At 37.6% G+C, this 27,238-nt stretch overlaps 2 protein-coding genes across 8 annotated transcripts in view; both read left to right on the plus strand.

Annotated features, from left to right (window-relative positions):
• xrcc2 (X-ray repair complementing defective repair in Chinese hamster cells 2) overlaps positions 1-5,025 on the plus strand; it is a 6,331-nt gene extending 1,306 nt beyond the window's left edge. Inside the window, exons 2-3 of the mRNA XM_060869539.1 lie at positions 3,087-3,168; positions 3,852-5,025. Of these exons, the coding sequence (XP_060725522.1) occupies positions 3,087-3,168; positions 3,852-4,615 (846 nt within the window). The 3' untranslated portion in view covers positions 4,616-5,025. The remainder of the gene's footprint in view (positions 1-3,086; positions 3,169-3,851) is intronic.
• Positions 5,026-23,656: 18,631 nt separating this feature from the next.
• Positions 23,657-27,238, plus strand: part of kmt2ca (lysine (K)-specific methyltransferase 2Ca) — a 167,449-nt gene continuing 163,867 nt past the window's right edge. For 5 of the 7 annotated variants that reach the window (XM_060869528.1, XM_060869530.1, XM_060869531.1 and 2 more), the window contains exon 1: positions 23,658-24,147. The gene's annotated coding sequence lies outside the window, so the exon portion shown is untranslated. Of the gene's footprint in view, positions 24,148-27,238 lie in introns of all 7 variants that reach the window. The other 2 variants (XM_060869529.1, XM_060869534.1) reach the window with 1 other exon arrangement.

Raw genomic sequence — 27,238 nt, forward strand, 5'->3', positions numbered from 1 at the left:
TACGTCTGTGTGTTTGTTATGACTGTACGTCTGTGTGTTTGTTATGACTGTACGTCTGTGTGTTTGTTATGACTGTACGTCTGTGTGTTTATTACTGTACGTCTGTGTGTTCATTATGACTGTACGTCTGTGTGTTTATTACTGTACGTCTGTGTGTTCGTTATTACTGTACGTCTGTGTGTTTGTTATGACTGTACGTCTGTGTGTTTGTTATGACTGTACGTCTGTGTGTTTGTTATTACTGTATGTCTGTGTGTTTGTTATTACTGTACGTCTGTGTGTTTGTTATTACTGTATGTCTGTGTGTGTGTTATTACTGTACGTCTGTGTGTTTGTTATGACTGTACGTCTGTGTGTGTGTTATTACTGTACGTCTGTGTGTTTGTTATTACTGTACGTCTGTGTGTTTGTTATTACTGTACGTCTGTGTGTTTGTTATGACTGTACGTCTGTGTTTGTTATTACTGTACGTCTGTGTTTGTTATTACTGTACGTCTGTGTGTGTGTTATTACTGTACGTCTGTGTGTTTGTTATGACTGTACGTCTGTGTGTTTGTTATGACTGTACGTCTGTGTGTTTATTACTGTACGTCTGTGTGTTCATTATGACTGTACGTCTGTGTGTTTATTACTGTACGTCTGTGTGTTCGTTATTACTGTACGTCTGTGTGTTTGTTATGACTGTACGTCTGTGTGTTTGTTATGACTGTACGTCTGTGTGTTTGTTATTACTGTATGTCTGTGTGTTTGTTATTACTGTACGTCTGTGTGTTCATTATGACTGTACGTCTGTGTGTTTGTTATTACTGTACGTCTGTGTGTGTTATTACTGTATGTCTGTGTGTTTGTTATTACTGTACGTCTGTGTGTGTGTTATTACTGTACATCTGTGTGTTTGTTATTACTGTACATCTGTGTGTGTGTTATTACTGTATGTCTGTGTGTGTGTTATTACTGTACATCTGTGTGTTTGTTATTACTGTACATCTGTGTGTTTGTTATTACTGTACGTCTGTGTGTGTGTTATGACTGTACGTCTGTGTGTTTATGACTGTACGTCTGTGTGTTTGTTATTACTGTACGTCTGTGTTTGTTATTACTGTACGTCTGTGTTTGTTATTACTGTACGTCTGTGTGTGTGTTATGACTGTACGTCTGTGTGTTTATTACTGTACGTCTGTGTGTTTGTTATTACTGTACATCTGTGTGTTTGTTATTACTGTACGTCTGTGTGTGTGTTATTACTGTATGTCTGTGTGTTTGTTGTAACTGTACGTCTGTGTGTGTTATTACTGTACATCTGTGTGTTTGTTATTACTGTACGTCTGTGTGTGTGTTATTACTGTACGTCTGTGTGTGTGTTATGACTGTACGTCTGTGTGTTTATGACTGTACGTCTGTGTGTTTGTTATTACTGTACGTCTGTGTTTGTTATTACTGTACGTCTGTGTGTTTATTACTGTACGTCTGTGTGTTCGTTATGACTGTACGTCTGTGTGTTTATTACTGTACGTCTGTGTGTTCATTATGACTGTACGTCTGGTTGTTTATTACTGTACGTCTGTGTGTTTATTACTGTACGTCTGTGTGTTCATTATGACTGTACGTCTGTGTGTTTGTTATGACTGTACGTCTGTGTGTTTGTTATTACTGTACGTCTGTGTGTTTGTTATTACTGTACGTCTGTGTGTTCATTATGACTGTACGTCTGTGTGTGTGTTATGACTGTACGTCTGTGTGTTTATTACTGTACGTCTGTGTGTTCGTTATGACTGTACGTCTGGTTGTTTATTACTGTACGTCTGTGTGTTTATTACTGTACGTCTGTGTGTTCATTATGACTGTACGTCTGTGTGTTTGTTATTACTGTACGTCTGTGTGTTTGTTATTACTGTACGTCTGTGTGTTCGTTATGACTGTACGTCTGTGTGTTTATTATTACTGTACGTCTGTGTGTTTGTTATGACTGTACGTCTGTGTGTTTGTTATTACTGTACGTCTGTGTGTTTGTTATGACTGTACGTCTGTGTGTTCATTATGACTGTACGTCTGTGTGTTTGTTATTACTGTACGTCTGTGTGTTTATTACTGTACGTCTGTGTGTTTGTTATTACTGTACGTCTGTGTGTTTGTTATTACTGTACGTCTGTGTGTTTGTTATTACTGTACGTCTGTGTGTTTATTACTGTACGTCTGTGTGTTCGTTATTACTGTACGTCTGTGTGTTTGTTATGACTGTACGTCTGTGTGTTTGTTATTACTGTACGTCTGTGTGTTTGTTATTACTGTACGTCTGTGTGTGTTATTACTGTACGTCTGTGTGTTCATTATGACTGTACGTCTGTGTGTTTGTTATTACTGTATGTCTGTGTGTTTGTTATGACTGTACGTCTGTGTGTGTGTTATTACTGTACGTCTGTGTGTTTGTTATTACTGTACGTCTGTGTGTTCATTATGACTGTACGTCTGTGTGTTTGTTATTACTGTACGTCTGTGTGTTTGTTATTACTGTACGTCTGTGTGTTCATTATGACTGTACGTCTGTGTGTTCATTATGACTGTACGTCTGTGTGTTTGTTATTACTGTATGTCTGTGTGTTTGTTATGACTGTATGTCTGTGTGTTTGTTATTACTGTATGTCTGTGTGTTTGTTATTACTGTATGTCTGTGTGTTTGTTATGACTGTACGTCTGTGTGTGTGTTATTACTGTACGTCTGTGTGTGTGTTATTACTGTACGTCTGTGTGTTTGTTATTACTGTATGTCTGTGTGTTCATTATGACTGTACGTCTGTGTGTTTGTTATGACTGTATGTCTGTGTGTTCATTATGACTGTACGTCTGTGTGTTTGTTATGACTGTACGTCTGTGTGTTTGTTATGACTGTACGTCTGTGTGTGTGTTATTACTGTACGTCTGTGTGTTTGTTATGACTTGTACGTCTGTGTGTTTATTACTGTACGTCTGTGTGTTCATTATGACTTGTACGTCTGTGTGTTTATTACTGTACGTCTGTGTGTTTGTTACGCTACATTTATTTAAAACTTTATTTTCAGTTTATTACCCAGACATGTTGTTATTCACAGCTCTTAGCCAGGATCGAGGGGAGACGATCGCTCCAAGACATCGATCGCCACATTTTTCCTATGAATGGTGGTCCAGTTCAAGGTAACTGATATACAAACTCCACTTGTTCATATCACATCAGAGGTGGGAGTAAGTCGCACATGTGCAAGTCACAAGTGAGCGCTGTTACTACACAAATAACACCTCTTTTCTATCGTAGTAACGTAGAGACGCAGCTACAACCGCGTTTTGTGTAGTAAAAAAACGTTTTAACCCTGCACCTATCCATCCATCCATTTATTCGTACATTTATCCTAACAACCAAACATCCATCCATCCATCCATCCATCCAAGCAATCCAACCCACCATGCAGTGGAAATTGAAACTCTTCTCATTAGCCATCTATCAAACCCTCCAGTTATCTATCTATCTATGCATACATCCGTCTATACGGTAGAAACTGAAATGCAAACAAACCTCCATTTTTAGTACTATCTATTCATCCATCCATCCATCCATCCATCCATCCAATTACATATACAATGGAAGCTGAAATGTTTGACACAGCCTCATTTTTGTACATTAATATCTACCAATTCTTCCAAGCAACCAGTCATCCATCCCACCAAGCGTTCTGCAGAAACTCAGACGCTCGTCATACACGATTTGTTTTACGTTACCATCCGTTCATTCATACATCCATCCATTGGATCGATGGACGTTTTAAACCAAAGGACTTGTCATAACATATTGTTTATAATTTTTTATTGTTTTTCATCTCCAGGTGATGTCATTGAGTTTCATGGAGTAGAAGGAAGCGGTAAGACAGAGATGTTGTACCACCTCGTGAGCCGCTGTATCCTCCCCACACACAGCGGAGGGCTGGAGGTGGAGGTCGTCTTCATAGACACAGACTACCACTTTGACATGCTGCGTCTGGTGAGCGTCCTGGAGGCCTGTCTGACCCCGTCACCTCCAGAGAGCGAGATGGATGTGCAGGTGGACACAGAGGTGGTCCGTTCCAGCTTAGGTCGCCTCTCTGTGCTCCATTGCTCCAGCTCCGTCCAGCTCCTCCTTACGCTGCATTATCTGGAGGGAACTCTGTGCACTCGGCCCACCGTCTGCCTGCTCGTCGTAGACAGCATCTCTGCCTTCTATTGGATAGATCGCGCCAACGGTGGTGACAGCCTGGCTCGACAGGAGGCCAATATGAGAAAATGCACAGAGATCCTGGATAAGCTCAGGAGAGACTACGGCCTTGTCGTGTTTGCCACCACGCATGCGGTCATGAAAAATTATTCGTCCAGCTCGACGGCTTCCGGATCGTCAGAGCCGTGGAAATGCAGCTCGGACTTCGACAAGCAGTATCTCTGTCGAGCCTGGCAAAAGATTCTCACACACAGACTTCTGTTCTCCAAAAGTGTCCAAAGTAACGTTCCTGAGGAGAACAAACAGCTTTTCTCAGTGGCATGTAACACTGTAAGGACTAAAGGTGTTCATCGATGTGTGTTTTATGTCACAGAAGCGGGAGTTCGGTTTACTGAGTGACACACACACACACACACACACACACACACACACACACACATCTGTGCACCTCTGGTGTTAAATCCTTTTAATCGGATGTTTCAGGGGACGAAATAACGGCAAGTGTTCGGGGTCTGAACTTTGAAAGAAGTCAAATTTTTAACAAGGAACACAAAATCATCATAAAGACAGATTCTGAGTGATATCTTACCGATCAGAGGACTCATTTTTCCTGTATTTTCTTAAATGTTATTTTGATACACAAAACTGTACTGGATTTTAATAAAGATACTTGAAAGAACTATTAAGGCTTTTTTTTTCATGTATTGTATGTATGGGACCACCGAGGAGAAGGTTGTGAGTTCAAATCTCAAATTCCAATGTTGGGATGTGCGAAGAAATAATTTCACTGAGCTGTAATATATATGTGACCAAATAAAATGGATTCTTCTTCTAATTCTTCTTCTAATGCTTTTATTTCAGAAAGTTATTAAATTCTTCCCATCTTACTCCGTGACTCTGCTGCGTTCATCTTTCCTCAGAATTTAGAAGTCCGTACCAGGATTTACTCCACGTCCAAGATTTGTTTCTTGGAGCTGCTGTTGCTGCTGGAGTCATAAAGACTGTGTTAGAAGGTCTCCATTTTAAGTCTTTCCTCTGAGTGCACTTTCCTCACTTGCTTCCTCACTTCTATCTATCTATCTATCTATATCTCTATTCTATCTATCTATCTATCTATTCATCTATCTATCTATCTGTCTATCTATCTATCTATCTATCTATCTATCTATATCTATATCTCTCTATTCTATCTATCTATCTATCTATCTATCTATCTATCTATTCTCTCTATCTATCTATCTATTCTATCTATCTATCTATCTATCTATCTATCTATCTATCTATCTATCTATCTATCTATCTATCTATCTATCTATCTATCTATCTATCTATCTATCTATCTATCTATCTATTCATCTATCTATTCATCTATCTATCTATCTATCTATCTATTCATCTATCTATCTATTCTATCTATCTATTCATCTATCTATCTATCTATTCATCTATCTATCTATCTATCTATCTATCTATCTATTCTATCTATTCTATCTATAAGCCACATATATTTACATAGGCTGTACAACATAAAATTAGAAATAAAAATAATAGATTTCTTTTTATTTACATGCCATATATGTTTCTCTGTTTTCCCTTATTTGGTCTATTTCCCCTTGTAGATCCTCCTAATTTATTGTACAGTAGATTGTATTTATTTACGTATGAATCTATTTTTGTATTTTATAGTATATATAGTATAGTGTATATAGTGTGTATATATAGTGTATATATAGTATATATAGTATAGTATATATAGTGTATATATAGTATAGTATATATAGTATAGTATATATAGTGTATATATAGTATAGTATATATAGTATAGTATATAGTGTATATATAGTATAGTATATATAGTATATATAGTATATATAGTATAGTATATATAGTGTATATATAGTATAGTATATATAGTATAGTATATAGTGTATATATAGTATAGTATATATAGTATATATAGTATAGTATATATAGTATATATAGTATAGTATATATAGTATATATAGTTTATATACATATATTATTTGGCCAGAAAGTATCTGTGAGATTCTGGGTACCATGATACTGCTATTTTACTGTTTTGCTCATCACAGTGTAGGGAATCGTTGACGAAGCAGGTATTGCTGCGAGTTAACAGCTCCAGGGCTCCCAGTTCAATCCTGAGCTTGGGTTACTCTCAGTGTAGAGTTCCACATGTTTGTCTCTTGTTCTTTTGTGTTTCTTCCGGGTTCTCGGGTTTCTTGCACATTGGTAGCTCTAAATTGTACATATCTGCATGTTGTTCTGAGATGGACTGGCCTCCCGTCCAGACTGTATCCCTTTTGTTTAATTATTTTTATTTAATTATTAACAGTAGGGGTTACGGTGTCTTAGTGGTTAGCACGTTCGCCTCACACCTCCAGGGTTGGGGGTTCGATTCCCGCCTCCACCTTGTGTGTGTGGAGTTTGCATGTTCTCCCCGTGCCTCGGGGGTTTCCTCCGGGTACTCCGGTTTCCTCCCGCGGTCCAAAGACATGCATGGTAGGTTGATTGGCATCTCTGGAAAATTGTCCGTAGTGTGTGATTGTGTGAGTGAATGAGAGTGTGTGTGTGCCCTGTGATGGGTTGGCACTCCGTCCAGGGTGTATCCTGCCTTGATGCCCGATGACGCATGAGATAGGCACAGGCTCCCCGTGACCCGAGGTAGTTCGGATAAGCGGTAGAAAATGAATGAATGAATGAATGAATGAATATTAACAGTGGTCATAAAGCTGCTTTAAGCAAAAAAAAAAATTGCTTGATTAGAAACTGAGTCTTGTTGAGAATCAACTGCTCACTGATGGAGACCTGAGCACAAAACTGTTCATGGCAATTGTGCTCCATCAACAGCAGCCCATTTATCTCCAGGCTGTCCATGTAGGAGCAGGATCTTATATCTTTTACAGTAAACAGGAAGCTGCTGGGTTGGTTCTCGATTCATATACTTTTAAATGGACCAATGTCTTGTGTGATCTGCAAGCTTGGTGTTAGTTCATGTGGGCTGTATCCTGTACTCATACTGTCTAAAGGAATTATCCACCCATCCACTGCCAGTGTATCTGTGTAGGTTGGACTTCTGGTTGGTGTGCTCCATCTGTCCATTCTAATGAAGACTGTCAGTGATGATCCATTGGATTCAGTGTTTATTGGATGGTCAAATGTCAACTACAAAAAGCCTACTTTGCCTTGTCAAGGTAAAAATCTCTGGATTCAGGATTGGAGTGGTCAGTCAGAGGTAAGGTTGTAAGGTTCTATCTGTCCAGAATTTCTGTCTACTATTAACAAATTCATACCTTTTAATTCATCTAATCATAGTTTTGAAGTGAAAAAATATTGGTATGTGGATACTGTTTAGAAGAATACCTTGAATGCTCTTATTCTGACATCTAGGGCATCTACCTTGCCACAAAGGGCATTTTTAAATCTGGATGTTTAAGCACAGGGGCTCAGGTGTACCTGGAGTCTGGAGCCTTTTAGATCCCTGAAGGATTGGGTTGTAGCCGATTTCCATCTGACCTAATTTTACTCCCTTCAGAACTTTGATTAGAGGGGTTGAACCTTTGAACAAGCATGTGATAAGACACTGGCAAAACCAAGGAATCATTTGAGCTCTCCACTTACCTAATGCTTGGCCATTTTGACCTCCTGCTCATCACAATCTGGCAAAACAGACATTTCTTAGCTTTGATAAACGACTGGTAATCAAGCAAACATTTCAGAACCTTACATACAGAAATATTTTCAGACATGGTATCCACATGTATTAAAATATATGTACACTATTACAATTTGTCTAGACCAGGGGTCGGCAACCCGCGGCTCCAGAGCCGCAAGTGGCTGTTTAGTCCCTCTTCTGCGGCTCCCTGTAGATTTGAAAAATAAATATTTAATTAAAATTTTTTTTTAATTTTTAGTTAGTTAGTTTTTAAAAAGATTATGATGCTCTTGTAACATTAAAATAAACCGTGTTTAATTTGTTTGTCACTCAAAATACGCGTCGTAACTGTGAAATCCGACACACGGAAGCAGACGCATTTTTGGTTTGCTGCAGCTGGCGAGTTAAAATTTTTGTTTGATTGCAGAAATAAAATTTCGTTTACTCGGTAGCAGTTCACTGATTTCATAAATGCAACACACTACAGTTTTTTCTATACTTTCCATAAAGGTAAAAAACGATATATGCAGCGTTATCTTCATTTTAGATGTCAAAGTGGTTTTGTGGCTACCTGTGTTTTTTTTTCTGTGGGAAACGGGTCCAAATGGCTCTTAAGCCGCGTTCACACTGCAAGTCCTATTGCTCAATTCGGATATTTTGCTCAGATCTGATTTTTTTGTTTGGCTGTTCACATTACCTTTTAAAATGTGACCTATATCAGATACCAGTGTGAACTGTTTGATGTTTCGAACCGACCCGCATGCGCAAACGAACAATAACAATGACGTCACACGCAGCACGCCGTTGCGCTAAAGTTGGCGAGGTTATGGAGGAAGTAAGCGTTTTTGCTTTTCTTTCTAAATGTTTGTGTAATGGCACCATAGAGACGCAGTGTTTTGAAAATTTTCAGATGTCGAGGGCAACTTTTGATTATTTGATCCATTTTGTAGGCGTAGTCACGTTTGTGTGCGAACTCGCCGGCGCATAATTGTGACGAATGTCGATGTAGATTGACGTAAAAGTCGCATCAAATCCGCCTCGGTTGTTCACACTGCGGCCACATTGGAAAAAATCAGATTTGGGTCTGATTCAGGACCACATATGGAAGTGGTCTGAATCTGATTTGAAAAAATCAGATCTGGACTAGATTTGAGTGTTCACACTACTCCTGAAGAAGTCTGACCTGGTCACTTGACCCCAAAAAAATCTGATTTGGGTCACTTTTACCTGCAGTGTGAAAGTGGCCTTTTAATGTTTAAGGTTGCCGACCCCTGGTCTAGTATGTAAGTAAGTGAATGTAGTAAGTATGTAATGAATGCTTAGAAGACAGAGGGGTGATTAATCAATCCATATGGCATGATAAGATTTTCACAGTGTGCTAATGGTGAAAAAGACTGTTTTCAATTACTAACCTTCTCAAATGCTGATTAGGTCGCATGCTCTTCTGAGGCTCTACCAGGAGTTAATGGTTTTTAACAGATGTCAGCAAAGTAATGGGTATCAACACTATCTTATTTAGAACCCTACAATCTACCGAGAACACTTCTCAAGTAGTTACAGTGTTTTTCTTCCTTTCTACTCAGTGGTCAGTTCGGAGGAAACCAGCAATGTTGGTCTCCGTCCAAATTATAGCTTGATGTAGGACCTGTGGAACTTTGTGTCCATTTGATTTACAAGGGACCCAAACTGTCAATATGCCAAAAAAGTTAGAGAAGCTCGAGGAGCCAATGGTCAGAAGCACAGAGCAAATTTAGTAACTTAAATCTTATAAGTCACATAAGATGTGGTCATATGTTAAACACCTTTCCAGTAAAAGGCAAAATAACTGTGTTGATTCAGGCATTGACATAGAGAGAGGCAAAATAATTTCAGCAGGAAGCCTCAGCACTGTAAGAACCTACCATTGTGATAATCCAGAAGAACCAAACAGGAAATAAAAATAGCAGATTTGATGAGGGGAGGAGGCAGCTCTCAAAATTGGGCAAATGGTGAGTTGTAGTGTTAGCCTTGGTGAACCACACCTTGAGATAATTCGATGGTGAAATTCTGTCATGAAGCAGTTAGATCTTTACATTAAAAATGTAAATCAGCAGGTAAATATCCATCAGTCCATTAATCACATATCCTGATCGATGCTGGGTGAGCAAACTTGTATACAATAAACAATGTGAAGAATGTATATGGGAAAATGGCAAAACCTCACAAAGATTAATGGTGAGTAAACTGGTTGAATATACTAAACGAATGAAACTAAACAGATAACAAGAGAGGTGCAGTTATTAATCATTTGAGTGGAAGTGATATAATGGCTGACCCAGTGTTGGCTTCAGAAATAGTGATGGACTTGGATATAACAAAAGAGTGTTTATGATGTTGTTGTTGTTGTCCTGCCCTGACTGACACAACCCTCCCATTTTTATCTGGGCATGGGACCAGCACTAAGAGATAACCCCTCGGTGGCTGGGTTGGGTCTCTGTAGGGAAAGCATCGGATCCTGCTGCAAAACACCCAGGGGCTGATTTACCAAAATAATGTAATCATTCAAAGGGGGCTTTTTATACCTGGTCACTTCATGCGTTTTCTGTGATCCGACAGCTATCCGATGGTAAAAAGACCTAAATGCCCTCCGAAACGTTTTTGAGACGGATATAAATCCGATGGTACAAACCCCTTCAGGAGGTGGTCTGGGACGCGTTTCAGATGAAACTGGACAGGTGTAAATGAATGTGGTTGTTCAAGCCACATACTGTACGTCAGTGCTATACTCCTCCTAAACGGAAGTACGTCACTCGCAGGTGACTCACGGGTCGTGCATCGCACCAGAAACAAATAACACGGACGACACGAAGGGTTGTTTTTTGTAGCATAACCGTCGTAACAAGTTTTTTCTTCTTCTTTTTGATCGCGTTCTGAAAACCGCATACACCAAAGCATGTTCCATTTCAATTACCCTGGAAATGAGGTAAAATATATTAGCATTTTGGGCGGGAGTAGAAAGATCGGATCGATATACGATTCGCCGAGACGCTTTTATGTGGCCTAATGTAAATGGAACAGTTTTAACAAATCAGATAGCTATCGGATCAGAGACAACACATGAAGTGACCGGGTGTAAAAAGGCCCTTAATGTCACAGCCATAAATGAAAGCTGAATTTTCTAGTCAAACTAAAAGCAGAGCTAAACTGTTTGACAAACTTATATTTCTAAATATCTAGACAAGTTTAATGTGTCCTAAAAGTGCAGGTCCCCAATTTTTAAACCAAAGTAAATGTAGTATAAAAATGGTATTTGTTCTTTACGTGGTGCCAATTTTATGATTGATATAGAGCTAGGATCGTTAGCTGGCAGCTAATGGACTGGATCCATGTTTTGTCAATCCGTGCCTCCGTCGTCACATCATCCTCAAACACATGGTTACAGCTGCCTTAAAATTATATAGAATGCAAAAACGTAATATTTTCAATATGGTCTTGTCATTAAGACCTAGTGAAATGGAGATCTACTACATATATAGAGTAAACCTTGAGCCTAGACACTTGAAAGGTTCTTCAGCTTATCCTTTGGCGGAATTCTTATAGGTTCCGTATATTACATTCCCTACTACGTTAGAAGCATTCCCTATCAGTGGGAGTTCCATGTAGAGACAAATAACTGAGCTGATGAAGCTACAGTAAGGACACCACTAGCTGCCATAAATTCCCCCATATTCCACGATCATCATTTTACCAGATGAGAGCTTGCACAGCAATTCATCTTGGCCATAGGGGAAATATGGTATGCCTTGGTGTTCTTCCAAGGTACCATCTTACTCCAGGAGCAGAGCAGAGCCCCATCTGCTTTAGGGGGTTTTCCCAACCCTGGTGTCCCGTTACTGATAACACAGCAAAGCAGCTTGGCAGTGACACCTGAATGGTGACTCACTTTTCTTCCATTAGCTTGCCCCAACACGGATGATCCTCAGAGCTATTTCACTGGGAGTTTAATAGTAGGACCACTATTGGTGAACTAATCTGAGGTCAGAGGTAAGACAAAGAGCAATCCCTAATGACCCCATGAGACTGACCTTCTCAGCTGTGACCACCAGGGGGGAAGGGGTAAGAAAAATTGAATCAACATTTAGCTTGAGCTAGGGCAAAACCATAAGGTGAGTGGGGTCAAACTCTGGCTGTAAATATGAGAAGAGTTTGCAAAGAACTTGCAGGAACTAAGTAAGTGGTTATGCCTGCAGCAAGAAGGACTACAACAGCAGAAATGTTGTGTGTACGCCAATTGTTTGTTTCATTCATTCATTTTCTACCGCTTATCCGAACTACCTCGGGTCACGGGGAGCCTGTGCCTATCTCAGGTGTCATCGGGCATCAAGGCAGGATACACCCTGGACGGAGTGCCAACCCATCGCAGGGCACACACACACACACTCTCATTCACTCACGCAATCACACACTACGGACAATTTTCCAGAGATGCCAATCAACCTACCATGCATGTCTTTGGACCGAGGGAGGAAACCGGAGTACCCGGAGGAAACCCCCGAGGCACGGGGAGAACATGCAAACTTCACACACACAAGGCGGAGGCGGGAATCGAACCCCCAACCATGGAGGTGTGAGGTGAACGTGACAACCACTAAGCCACCGTGCCCCCCTATTATTATTATTATTATTATTATTATTATTATTATTCATTCATTCATCTTCTACCACTTATCCGAACTACCCCCCCCCCTTGTTTAATTTTGAACATAATTTAGTTCACTAAACAAAGAGCTGAACATTGAACCAGTTGAAAATACTAAAAAAAAGACTATGTTGTCATCTCTGAAACATGCCTCCCATGACCTCGTTCCTAAGAATCTTTACTAGTGTTCTACAAAAACGTTCAGCAAAATTCAGCTTCCACGATCAGAAGAAATTTTGTGTCTATCATTGCTGAAGTACCATAATAGCCAAGAACAAAATAAAAACACGGTTTCAATGATGGAAAGCAAGGTCTTGGATGGGCAATGGTGTCTCAAGAGGTTAAAGCACTTCCAAGCTGCCACTATTGGCCCTTAACCCTCACTGCTCCGGTGGTGCTGTATCATCGCCATCCCTGCAATATGACCCTCCAAAGTTGGGATATACGAAGAAAGAATTTCATTGTGTTTAATGTATATATGACAAAATAAAGGCTTCTTATTCTTCTCTGATACAGCAGGTACAGTATGTCTTTGCCGTCCTTTTCTTTTACTGAACCAAATGATATCATGTAAATATATTGTGTGTAGACAAATATACAGTAGGAGGTTTTTTTCTAATATGGTGTCTTGCAATAGGCTAGCATCTCATCCAGTTGTATTCTCATCTCACCCCATGACCCCGAGATAGGGTTCGGATCTATCTCGTGTACTGAAGGATTTAAGTGGGTATAATTATCCCCAGTGTTAGTGTTTAATAAGGAATATTAAAGGACACGACAACAGGAAAACACAGGAACGAAGAAATGTATCTACAAACTTAAGGGCTTATATATACAATTAAAGACAAATGAAACGGAGAGGACAATCAGGATCTAAGTCTATAACAGGACGTGGGGAGGGAGGATGGCATTAAAATAAAACATGCACACATTCATTCATCTTCTACCGCTTATCCGAACTACCTCGGGTCACGGGGAGCCTGTGCCTATCTCAGGCGTCATCGGGCATCAAAGCAGGATACACCCTGGACGGAGTGCCAACCCATCACAGGGCACACACACACTCTCATTCACTCACGCAATCACACACTACAGACAATTTTTTCCAGAGATGCCAATCAACCTACCATGCATGTCTTTGGACCGGGGGAGGAAACCGGAGTACCCGGAGGAAACCCCCGAGGCACGGGGAGAACATGCAAACTCCACACACACAAGGTGGAGGCGGGAATCGAACCCCGATCCTGGAGGTGTGAGGTGAACATGCTAACCAATAAGCCACCGTGACCCCATACATGCAAACATGACTTTACATAAAAAACATAAAACATTGAGCACAGTGTTTGCTGAAAGGCAGATTTGTGACAGGACAAAGCAGTTACTAACTTGAATGGTTTTAAAAACCTCACATAAGGGACTTATGTGAGGTTAACGCATGGACAGCCCATGACCCATGGGGTTACTGTGGATAACCATTTGGAGACGGTCACACCAGCTTTGTGCTCAGGTCTTCATCAGTGAACATTTGAAGACTTCAGCAGGAAGGAATTAGTGTTAAGTCTATAATTAACTCAGAAATTACCCTGTCCTTTTAGTTCCTCAGGAGCTCTTAGTTACACAACTCCACTGGACTATAAGCTCTTGTAGAAAGGACATTATATACATTAACATTATTTCCTGTCAGGATGAGGTTCAGCCTGGTTCCTCTCAAGGTTTCTTCCTCATATCATCTCAAGGGAGTTTTTCCTCACCATCATCACCTCAGGATTGATCATTAGGGATAAATGTTAGAGATAAATAGTAATTTAATTTGACACTTTACGATCTTTATTCTGTTTTTATGCTTTTTTGGAAGTTGGAGAAAAGCAGAGAACTTAAAGGCACCACTGTGTCACCATCATAATACAGACATAATGCATAAATATTTATTATGTCGCTTTGTAGAAGCCAACATTCTGTTTTCCTATTTAAGCTTAGACAAAAATTTATAAAATTTAATGCAGCTTAGGGCTTTCGAGCCACATGCACCAAATTCGGATATGTTGTAGACGCTGGTCTGAAGTTTGTTGCTATTACTTTTCTAAGTGATCAGAGTACCGGTACTTCTGGTACCGGGTCTCAAATGGCCTTTTTTCCATAGACTCCCATTATAATCTTTGGAGGTTTATAACTCGGCAGGCTTTTGAACTATCTACACTAAACTCAGCCAGCTCCTTTAAGGTGAGACTCTGAACAAACTTTTAAATTGGTGTACCGATTGGCCTTCCGGTTGTGCCGCAGCCCCGCCCCCAAAATATGCAAAATCAAGAAATGTTTACAACATGGACATGTGACATATCAAAACACTCAGAACAATGAGGGGAACTTCCTCACGTGTATTCTGATGATGCCACGTGACGTCACATGATGTCACGTGAAAATAAAAAAATTTGCACAACATGGGCATGTGATATATCAAAACACTCAGCACAATGAGGGACCTTCCTCAGGAGTATTCGGATGACGTCACATGCTCGTCTCCACTTGCCTCCAAGTGTTTTGGCACCCTATCTTTCTGCCTACTTGCCTCCAAAAGTAACACTGACCCTTATGTCCACTCGCTTCCAAAAAGGACCGGCCTTTGCGAATACTTGCTTCGTCAAAGCCAACATCAAAGTTTGTTGCGACGAACTTTACAAATCTAGTTTTATGGTGTTCCTTTGACTTGCATTGAATTGAATTGAATGTAAAGTGTAGCTTTGTAATGCATACATTTTAGAAAAGAAATCCCTTCACACACACACTCCTATCAGACTTGATCACATGTGCGTGCAATAATCTGTGTCATATTGTGCTATGCTCTGTACCCATGGGACTTTCCTTCCTTCAGGAACTGTTTAAATCAAGTGTTTATCCATCCATGCTTAGAGTTTGTGTAGCTACCATTTCTGATTCTGAAGCCAGCTTTACTCTGTATGGTTTTCAGCTTGAGTTTGCTGCTTTTGCAGACAAAAACCACACAGTGTGAAAGAATTTTGACGCATGATTTGAGGACAGTATGTAGTCTTGGGCTACACTATGTCCACACTAATGCATTTTTGTTTTCTCTTCCTTTTGGCCTTCCGTCCACACCGAGATGACGTGTTTGTCAACGAAACCGGAGCTTTTTGAAAACGCTCTTTAAAGTGGATCAATTTGAAAACTTGAAATTGCGTCTCTACAATTGCTAATTTTTGGTAAAACAATCTATTTTTCGGTAAAACAGCCAAACTGTGATGATTTTGGCAATCTACTAGCATGTATGCTGGAGGTGAAAGACTGGTTGGCAGCTAACTTTTTAAAATTAAATGAGGAGAAAACTTAGGTTATAGTTTTTGGTCCTGATGCCCACTTAGTGTCCGAGCATCTAATAGATACCTCCCTGTCAGTTGCCATCTAAAAAAGGGTTAAAAGCCTGGGGTTTATCTTGGATTCTGAGTTAAAAATGGATAAGCAAATAAATTCTGTGGTTGAATCCATTTTTTTTTCTTAGCAAAAACCAAACCATTTCTATCTCCTACAGACTTTGAGAAAGCGATCTCTGCCATCATTTGTAATTCTCTGTATATTGGGATTGATAAAAAAAGCTCTGGCACGCTTGCAAAATATACAAAATGCTGCGGCCAGAATGATTAAGTCGGCCAAGAAAACGGACCATGTTACACCTTTAGTGAGATCCTTGAATTGGCTGCCAGTCCAGTACAGAGTACATTACAAGATTATTGTTCTAGTTTTTAAAGCACTACATAATTTGACGCCACCATATCTTTCAGCTTTGTTGTAGGTATACACCCCGTCTAGCTCGTTGAGATCAGAGAACCAAAATCTCCTTGTGACTGTGAGAACAAATTATAAACATAAAGGTGACGGGGGGGCACGGGGGGGCACGGTGGCTTAGTGGTTAGCACGTTCGCCTCACACCTCCAGGGTTGGGGGTTCGATTCCCGCCTCCACCTTGTGTGTGTGGAGTGTGGCAGTCTGAGGGGGTTTGGCCTTTAGGTTTTAACTAGTGATAGGATAGCTTTCTGTTGTTTTAATGTCTGCTTGTTTTTTTATTTTTCTTATACTGTATTGTGGTTGTATGCAACTCTTAAATTAAGTGTTTTATATGACTGTCCGTGAAGCACCTTGGGCAACGTCAGTTGTATAATGTGTGCTATATAAATAATAAAAGAAAGAAAGAAAGAAAGAAAGAAAGAAATTGCGTCTTTCGTAAACCATGACGAAATTTTTGTCATTTCAGACAAGATGGCGGGCGACACTGTACAGCATTTGTTTTGTTTACTCTGCGTTTTTATAGCCTTGTTAAAGATTAATGTCAGTTTGCAAATTATCCAGATTGTTTTTCTTTTAAATAAAGAAGCAATAAGTAATTATAAATAAATAAACACCAGCTGGAAATTACGTATGACGAAGCATCTTATGTTTAACACATGCTAGAGGGTTTTCAGAAATTTCAGTATGGATGACAAATTTAAAAAAAAAAAAGATTTTAAATGGTAGTGTGGACGCAAAGCATTTTTAAATGAAAATGCCATTTTTAAATGAATCCAGATTAGTGTAAACTAATGTACACACGTAACTGGCTCATCATGTGGTTCGACCAAAAACATTTGATGGCACCAACATCTGTCAACGGCAGATGTTTTGCTATTAAAATCTCATAGTATGAGTGCGGGTGCAGTACTCGGAGCAGTGGTGGTTAGTGGTGGAGCTCGATGGTTAAAGCTCTAGGTTATTGGTCAGAAGGTCAGGGGGTCAGGGGGTCACACCCTGAACCATGAAACCTAAATGAAACATGCAAACGGACAGAAAATTCTGATGATCTCAACTCAAGTGTTCTTACTGCAACTTAAAGATTTTAAAAAGACTTAACGATCACTCAATTAGCCCTCAAACAGATTTGTCCAAAGCCACAAAATACTTATGGTTCCAGAATTGATCTTTGGGGCAATATTACATTTCTGTTTACGTTGTAAGGGATTGATTAGTGTGTTGGCTTTGTGTGATCGACTTCCTTCACCGATTACGAGAACGCATGCCCCCTCAAAATCCACCTACACACAGACAAGACCTCGAGTCATAATGAACAATGAATTTGACTGCTGATGAATATCAAATATCAAAACTCCTGTTAGTCCTGTTATTGTAACACTGGTATCCATCATCCACTGTTGGGCTTATAGTGTTTTTAACAATAGTAAATTATAAAATTAAGTTACTATTCATAGGGGGGCACGGTGGCTTAGTGGTTAGCACGTTTGCCTCACACCTCCAGGGTTGGGGGTTTGATTCCCGCCTCCACCTTGTGTGTGTGGAGTTTGCATGTTCTCCCCGTGCCTCGGGGGTTTCCTCCGGGTACTCTGGTTTCCTCCCCCGGTCCAAAGACATGCATGGTAGGTTGATTGGCATCTCTGGAAAATTGTCCGTAGTGTGTGATTGCGTGAGTGAATGTGAGTGAGTGTGTGTGTGTGTGTGTGTGCCCTGTGATGGGTTGGCACTCCTTCCAGGGTGTATCCTGCCTTGATGCCCGATGACGCCTGAGATAGGCACAGGCTCCCCGTGACACGAGATAGTTACGGATAAGCGGTAGAAGATGAATGAGTGAGAGAGTTACTATTTATCTCTGAGATTTATCCCTAGTGATCAAGCCTGAGTTGACGATGATGAGGAAAAACTCCCTGAGATGATGTGAGGAAGAAACCTTGAGAGGAACCAGACTCAGAAGTGAACCTCATCCTCATTTGTGTGACACTGGACAGGAAATAATGTCAGTGTAAATAATGTCCTTTCTACAACAGTTTGTAGTCCAGTGGAGTTGTGTAACCGAGAGCTCCTGAGGAACTAACAGGTCAGAGTTCATTACAGACTTTACACTAATTCAGTATGTTCAACATTTCTGGTGGTCTGTAGGAATAAAAACAGGATTCTATATGACATCCTTATACTTAGAGTAGCGAAGAGTTGTGCTCTGCTTCATAAAGATTTCAGACCTTCAGTGAGAAGACACCAACCCTGAGGCATCTAGATGTCTACCAGCTCCAGTTGGATTCTGTTACATGAAGATTTCAGACATTCGAAGAGAAGATGCAACTCCATGTGGTCTTTTAGGACAACAACCTCCTCATCAATACACAATTATCAGACTGTATCATTATTCATAATAACACTCTCTGCTGTTTATAACAGTTTATAATCACACCCTCCAGTGTCACCCACATGAGGATGAGGTTCACTTTTGAGTCTGGTTCCTTACAAGGTTTCTTCCTCTTCCATCTAAGGGAGTTTTTCCTCACCACAGTCACCTCAGTCACCTCAGGATTTATCATTAGGGATAAATACAAACACATTTAAATACAAGTCTAATATTAATCTTGAACTTTTTGTACTATATCTCTTATGTTCTGTAAAGCTGCTTTGAGTCAATGTTCATTGTTAAAAATGCTATTCAAATAAAACTGAACTGAATTTAATTACTATGAAACAATTCGAAGGTCTTTCTCAAGCTCTGGTAGTTTTGCACTACATTTACGGCATTTATTAGACACCTTATCTAGAGCAACTTACATTTTTTCTCATTTTTATACAACTGAGCAATTGAGGGTTAAGGGCCTTGCTCAGGGGCCCAGCAGTGGCAGGTTGGGGGACGTAGGAATCGAACTCACAACCTTCCAATTAGAAGCCCAACACCTTAACCACTAGGCTACCACATCCCACAAATATAATTTGAGCTCACAAGAGTCTGAAGAGAAGGCTAACGTCTTCCACACTCCCCAACCTCTGATATACACTCACCGGCCACTTTATTAGGTACATCTGTCCAACTGCCTGTTAACGCAAATTTCTAATCAACCAATCACATGGCAGCAACTCAATGCATTTAGGCATGTAGGCATGTAGTCAAGACGATCTGCTGCAGTTCAAACCGAGCGTCAGAATGTAGAAGAAAGGTGATTTAAGTGACTTTGAACGTGGCATGGTTGTTGGTGCCAGACGGGCTGGTCTGAGTATTTCAGAAACTGCTGATCTACTGGGATTTTCATGCACAACCATCTCTAGGGTTTACAGAGCATGGTCGGAAAAAGAGAAAATATCCAGTGAGGGCAGTTCTGTGGGCGCAAATGCCTTGTTGATGCCAGAGGTCAGAGGAGAATGGCCAGACTGGTTCGAGCTGATAGAAAGGCAACAGTAACTCAAATAACCACTCGTTACAACCGAGGTATGCAGAAGAGCATCTCTGAACGCACAACACGTCAAACCTTGAGGCAGATGGGCTACAGCAGCAGAAGACGACACCGGTACTAGTAAGGTGTACCTAATAAAGTGGCCGGTGAGTGTATATCACTATGGCAAACAGTAGGAGGATAGGAACTCTTACTGGAGACTTTGTGTGTATGTACAGTGACTGTGGTCAGAATCTACAGTATAGTCCAGGTCACGGTGATGTGTTTTATTCCTATAAACAAAATTTCACCTTCAGTTTAGACTCAGGTTTTCCCACCATGAGTTTTAATTGGGGAGGCACGGTGGCTTAGTGGTTAGCACGTTCGCCTCACACCTCCAGGGTCAGGGTTCGATTCCCGCCTCCGCCTTGTGTGTGTGGAGTTTGCATGTTCTCCCCGTGCCTCGGGGGTTTCCTCCGGGTACTCCGGTTTCCTCCCCAAAGACATGCATGGTAGGTTGATTGGCATCTCTGGAAAATTGTCTGTAGTGTGTGATTGTGTGAGTGAATGAGAGTGTGTGTGTGTGCCCTGTGATGGGTTGGCACTCCGTCCAGGGTGTATCCTGCCTTGATGCCCGATGACGCCTGAAATAGGCACAGGCTCCCTGTGACCCGAGGTAGTTCAGATAAGCGATAGAAAATGAGTGAGTGAGTGAGTTTTAATTGGTAATTTGTGATCAGTTAGAAAATGCAAATACTTATATAGTGTGTTAATATGCAAATCAGCTTTTTAAGCCACGCCCCCAAAAGCAAAGGCAATAGCCGGAGGTGGAGAAGATGCCCACTCTCATAGCAAACCACAAGTAACTCAGGCTTAATTATTTATAATAATAAAGATATTAATTAATATTTATCTATTCATTGGAATATGTATTTTTTATTTACTTTTAAAACCCGATTATTATGATTATTTAGTTGAACTTTAGTAGAAACATATTTAACGCCGAATACACAAGCAGAATGTCATCATGTCCAATTTAACATTCACAATGTAAAGCACAAAATAAAATATCGTCGATTTTTCATGAAGTGTGTCGTAACACAGCGAAGTTAACGATCAGGGAATAACTAGTTACGGATAAAAGATTTAGAGATAAAAGCTCAGATGAAGGCAGAAGGAAGTGATGCACGTCGTTCTAGATCTAATTACCTGTCTCTTGTTCTAGCACTATGTATAGAATATATCATGTATAACATGGATAGGGAAGAAAAACATGTAAAAAAAAAAAAAAAACAACTGATTTACTTAAGTGTGAGATAATTGAATCGATCCCCAGGCATTAGCTTTTAAGCCGAGCTGATTATAGACTGTGTGTGTTTTCATTCATCTCACTGATGAAACACAACCAGTGCTGTTTATTGAGTTTCATTCAGACGACCTCGTAGCCCCTCCACCCTGGCTTTCTCTCTCTCTCTTTCTCTCTCTCTCTCTCTCACACACACACACACATAAAAGAGTTTCTCATGCTAATTAACCTGACACTGAAGACGGTATTAGCCTGGAAACGTAAAAATAAAGGGTTCATTAAAGGTTAAGGATGTTACTGAGGATGTGTAGAGCAAGCCAGGTGCAGAGGGAAAGAGAGAGAGAGAGAGAGAGAGAGAGAGAGAGAGAGAGAGAGGGCTTAGCCATGCTACAATATGAGAGATAGATAGATAGATAGATGGATAGATAGATAGATAGATAGATAGATAGATAGATAGATAGATAGATAGATAGATAGAAATAAAAAAAAACACCATCTCACTCTTTCCACTCATTTCCGTTTTTCCCTTTTTACAGACTCGTCTGTGTGTGTTAGTGATTTTAAAAACACAAGGAACGATAAACCTCAGATGAAGGTCAGGCTCGTGATCTTACAGCTCCTCTCATCCCTCCTTCCTCAGAAGAGTCTATAAAGGAATAAAACACATGCGGTGGGGTTAAAGGGGTCAGAGGACTGGAGGTGTTAGTGTTAGTGCCGATTATCGAGTATTTTATTCACTTTATTACACAACAAGACTTTAAACAATTCCTTTATTAATGAACGTCACACTGGACTTTTTATCCATTTACAACTGAATTATTTTGGAAATATATACTTTTAGGTACAAAACTACTTTTTTTTTTTTTTACTGTTGCTTGCTGATGTGATGCTATTTAAGATGATGCTAATGTTTTAGCCAAATTTCTACAGGTAAAATATATAAATACACGTAATGTACCTTTAAATCGTAATTAAAGGGACGGATGAACTGCACTGCCGATGCGCTTTAAATGTACACCACAAGCATCAGGTAGAAGATTCCAGAGGTACTGAGCAGCCAGAAACCAGCCTTCGTTAGCATACACTCTATTTACACTCACTCAATTTATTAGGAACACACTCTTATTTATACACTAATACACTTATTTATATATATATATATATATATAAATATATATATATATATATATATATATATATAAATATATATATATGTATATACTCTCATTTATGTCGCTCTTTGGACCGTTTGTTGATTTTGTAAAGGATTTGTTAACATTTTACAAATTACCAAGTTAATTAAAAAAAAACGTTCTGAAGACTTTCTTTAATATACCTTACATTTACATGATTTTAGTTCACTAATGGTTACTGAAGGTTCACAGTATGGCACAATCAGCTGCACACAACGAACAAACAAAACGTTTGTACGTGTTAAAGCAGATTCTGAATATTGTTCAAAATATAGATATTTTTCCTTCTTAAACGTAAAGAAATAATTGTGATCGTCATTTACGTTTTTACATTTACAGCATTTGGCAGACGCCCTTATGCAGAGCGACGTACATAAGTGCTTAAATCTCTATCATTGACAAGTCAAGTCACTTTTATTGTCACATCACCACAGCACATGTGCCTTGGTGAGGGAAATTCTTGGGATCGAGCACCAGAAATTGCAGAAACAATTAACATACAGTGAAATTAACAGGTGAAAATGTGCAAATGTGCGATATGCTCATACATACAGTAGTCAGTACACACAGTGTACTAATAGACATACTTACAGTAGCACTATACATTATATATACTTATATACAGTATATATACAGTATATATATTATATACAATATGGATACATTAATGCTGGTTCACTAGTTTACATACTTAAGATACCACTTAATTACTACTTAAGTTTAAAACATTGTTCAAAGTTACAATGAAAAAGTTTCAAAGGTGTTTTTATTTTTATTTGTTTTATATAAATGCAAAAAAAAAGGAAAGAAGTGCTAGTTTCATTATCATTACATTTCCCCTACATCAAATCCACATTAGAAATGTTATGTTTTTAGGAACATTTATTGGACAAACCATTATTTTTTAATAAATTAAAAAATAATTGAATGAAGCCGGTAATGTCTGTGGATCGTTTCATGTTTTTTTTTTAATTATTTAGTAGTTTTTAAAATGTGCAATAATCAATTTGTTTCATTTCTTACACAGATAAACAAATAGCACTTGTGAAGTACATAGCTTGGAAAAAAAAGCTTTTTAATATAAATGTGTGTGTGTGTGTGTGTGTGTGTGTGTGTGTGTGTGTTTACGTTTGATTTGCTCATGTCATTCATTTTTAGACACGCCCCCTAATAAACATTCTTATAAATAATTAATAGTTGAATTGTCAGGTTTATAAACAATCCTCCTCGTGTGTATCCGTGAGTACAAACAGACCTATCGTTCAGATCTTAACCAATTCCACCCTTTTAACTATTACAGAGCTTTTTGTTACCAAAAACAAATCTTACATAATGCACATTTATACGTTCCTGAGCGTCAGCAGAAGAAGCAGATCCGGTTTGTAAACTCCACGTTCCGTGTTTTGTTGAGCGCCGTGTGATGACTGAAGGGCCGCTTTACCGCTGGTGCGCTCTCATGTATCCATCCGCAGGGTCACTTGGACTTTTTCGTGATCCGTTTCTCGGCGTTTCTCGTCGTTTCCCGTGTTTCTGGTCCTTTCTCTGGGACATATCCGCTCACTCGACACTGTGCTCGACCATCATTTAACTTTACAGCCGGTGGTTTAGTTGTGAAGCCCTTCGGCGCGGCTCTACTTTCCCGAGGCGATGACAGGCGGTGATTCGGTCCCTTAAACATGGCCACCATGATGGAGTAAACGCTACAACTTTACTATTCTGATTTTTGTTTGTTTTGGACTTTGTTTCGTCTCCCTGTCGAACACAAACCAGGAATGTTTCATGTCCGAATCTCTCACCGAACATCTGATCCATGTAAAAGCTTTGGGAAAAGTTTGTTCTCGGATGATCTGCTGAATTAAGTTGGAAAGGAAAGAAGGAGAAACAGAATCGCGTCGATTCCGTAAGCTGCTTTCTGTTGTGTCTCTAAATGTGCTGTTTATTGGTCGTGTTTCTCTGGAGCTTTGTGTGTTTACACGTGTTTACACGTGTTTACACGTGTTCTGCTGATCACAACAGTCTTTAATCAGTGTGAATAAATACACCTTTTATATTGTAGGGAGGATTGTAGTGTTAGTGTGTAAAGTAACCACACACACACACACACACACACACACACACACACACACGGCGTGCTGTTGTGTTATTAATGTACAAACACAATAAAGTCAGTTTAATACTCGGTTTTTAGATCAAAGTTCGATACTGGAGACTTTAACTATACACAGTGTGCGTTCAAGTGCAGGCCTACTTCAGGTACACAGTGTTTAAAACTGAGCCAGAACATCATTATATATCCTTAATCATAATGTATACACTATATAACATCATTATATAACATTAATCATAATGTCTACACTATATAACATCATTATATAACATTAATCATAATGTCTACACTATATAACATCATTATATAACATTAATCATAATATATACACTATATAACATCATTATATATCCTTAATCATAATGTCTACACTATATAACATCATTATATAACATTAATCATAATGTCTACACTATATAACATCATTGTATAATATTAATCATAATGTCTACACTATATAACATCATTATATAATATTAATCATAATATATACACTATATAACATTAATCATAATGTCTACACTATATAACATTATATAACCTTAATCATAATGTCTACACTATATAACATCATTATATAACATTAATCATAATATATACACTATATAACATTAATCATAATGTCTACACTATATAACATTATATAACCTTAATCATAATGTCTACACTATATAACATCATTATATACATTAATCAATGTCTACACTATATAACATCATTATATAACATTAATCATAATGTCTACACTATATAACATCATTATATAACATTAATCATAATGTCTACACTATATAACATCATTATATAACATTAATCATAATGTCTACACTATATAACATCATTATATAACATTAATCATAATGTCTACACTATATAACATCATTATATAACATTAATCATAATGTCTACACTATATAACATCATTATATAACATTAATCATAATGTCTACACTATATAACATCATTATATAACATTAATCATAATGTCTACACTATATAACATCATTATATAACATTAATCATAATGTCTACACTATATAACATCATTATATAACATTAATCATAATGTCTACACTATATAACATCATTATATAACATTAATCATAATGTCTACACTATATAACATCATTATATAACATTAATCATAATGTCTACACTATATAACATCATTATATAACATTAATCATAATGTCTACACTATATAACATCATTATATAACATTAATCATAATGTCTACACTATATAACATCATTATATAACATTAATCATAATGTCTACACTATATAACATCATTATATAACATTAATCATAATGTCTACACTATATAACATCATTATATAACATTAATCATAATGTCTACACTATATAACATCATTATATAACATTAATCATAATGTCTACACTATATAACATCATTATATAACATTAATCATAATGTCTACACTATATAACATTATATAACATTAATCATAATGTCTACACTATATAACATTATATAACATTAATCATAATGTCTACACTATATAACATCATTATATAACATTAATCATAATGTCTACACTATATAACATCATTATATAACATTAATCATAATGTCTACACTATATAACATCATTATATAACATTAATCATAATGTCTACACTATATAACATCATTATATAACATTAATCATAATGTCTACACTATATAACATTATATAACATTAATCATAATGTCTACACTATATAACATCATTATATAACATTAATCATAATGTCTACACTATATAACATCATTATATAACATTAATCATAATGTCTACACTATATAACATTATATAACATTAATCATAATGTCTACACTATATAACATTATATAACATTAATCATAATGTCTACACTATATAACATCATTATATAACATTAATCATAATATATACACTATATAGCATCATTATATAACATTAATCATAATATATACACTATATAACATCATTATATAACATTAATCATAATGTCTACACTATATAACATCATTATATAACATTAATCATAATGTCTACACTATATAACATCATTATATAACATAAATTATAATGTCTACACTATATAACATCATTATATAACATTAATCATAATGTCTACACTATATAACATCATTATATAACATTAATCATAATGTCTACACTATATAACATCATTATATAACATTAATCATAATGTCTACACTATATAACATCATTATATAACATTAATCATAATGTCTACACTATATAACATCATTATATAACATTAATCATAATGTCTACATTATATAACATCATTCTATAACATTAATCATAATGTCTACATTATATAACATCATTCTATAACATTAATCATAATGTCTACACTATATAACATTATATAACATTAATCATAATGTCTACACTATATAACATCATTATATAACATTAATCATAATGTCTACATTATATAACATCATTCTATAACATTAATCATAATGTCTACACTATATAACATTATATAACATTAATCATAATGTCTACACTATATAACATTATATAACATTAATCATAATATATACACTATATAACATTATATAACATTAATCATAATGTCTACACTATATAACATTATATAACATTAATCATAATGTCTACACTATATAACATCATTCTATAACATTAATCATAATATATACACTATATAACATCATTCTATAACATTAATCATAATGTCTACATTATATAACATTATATAACATTAATCATAATGTCTACACTATATAACATTATATAACATTAATCATAATGTCTACACTATATAACATCATTCTATAACATTAATCATAATGTCTACACTATATAACATCATTATATAACATTAATCATAATGTCTACAC

The sequence above is a fragment of the Tachysurus vachellii genome, chromosome 5 (genome assembly GCF_030014155.1).
Source record: "Tachysurus vachellii isolate PV-2020 chromosome 5, HZAU_Pvac_v1, whole genome shotgun sequence".
Taxonomy (NCBI): Eukaryota; Metazoa; Chordata; class Actinopteri; order Siluriformes; family Bagridae; genus Tachysurus; species Tachysurus vachellii.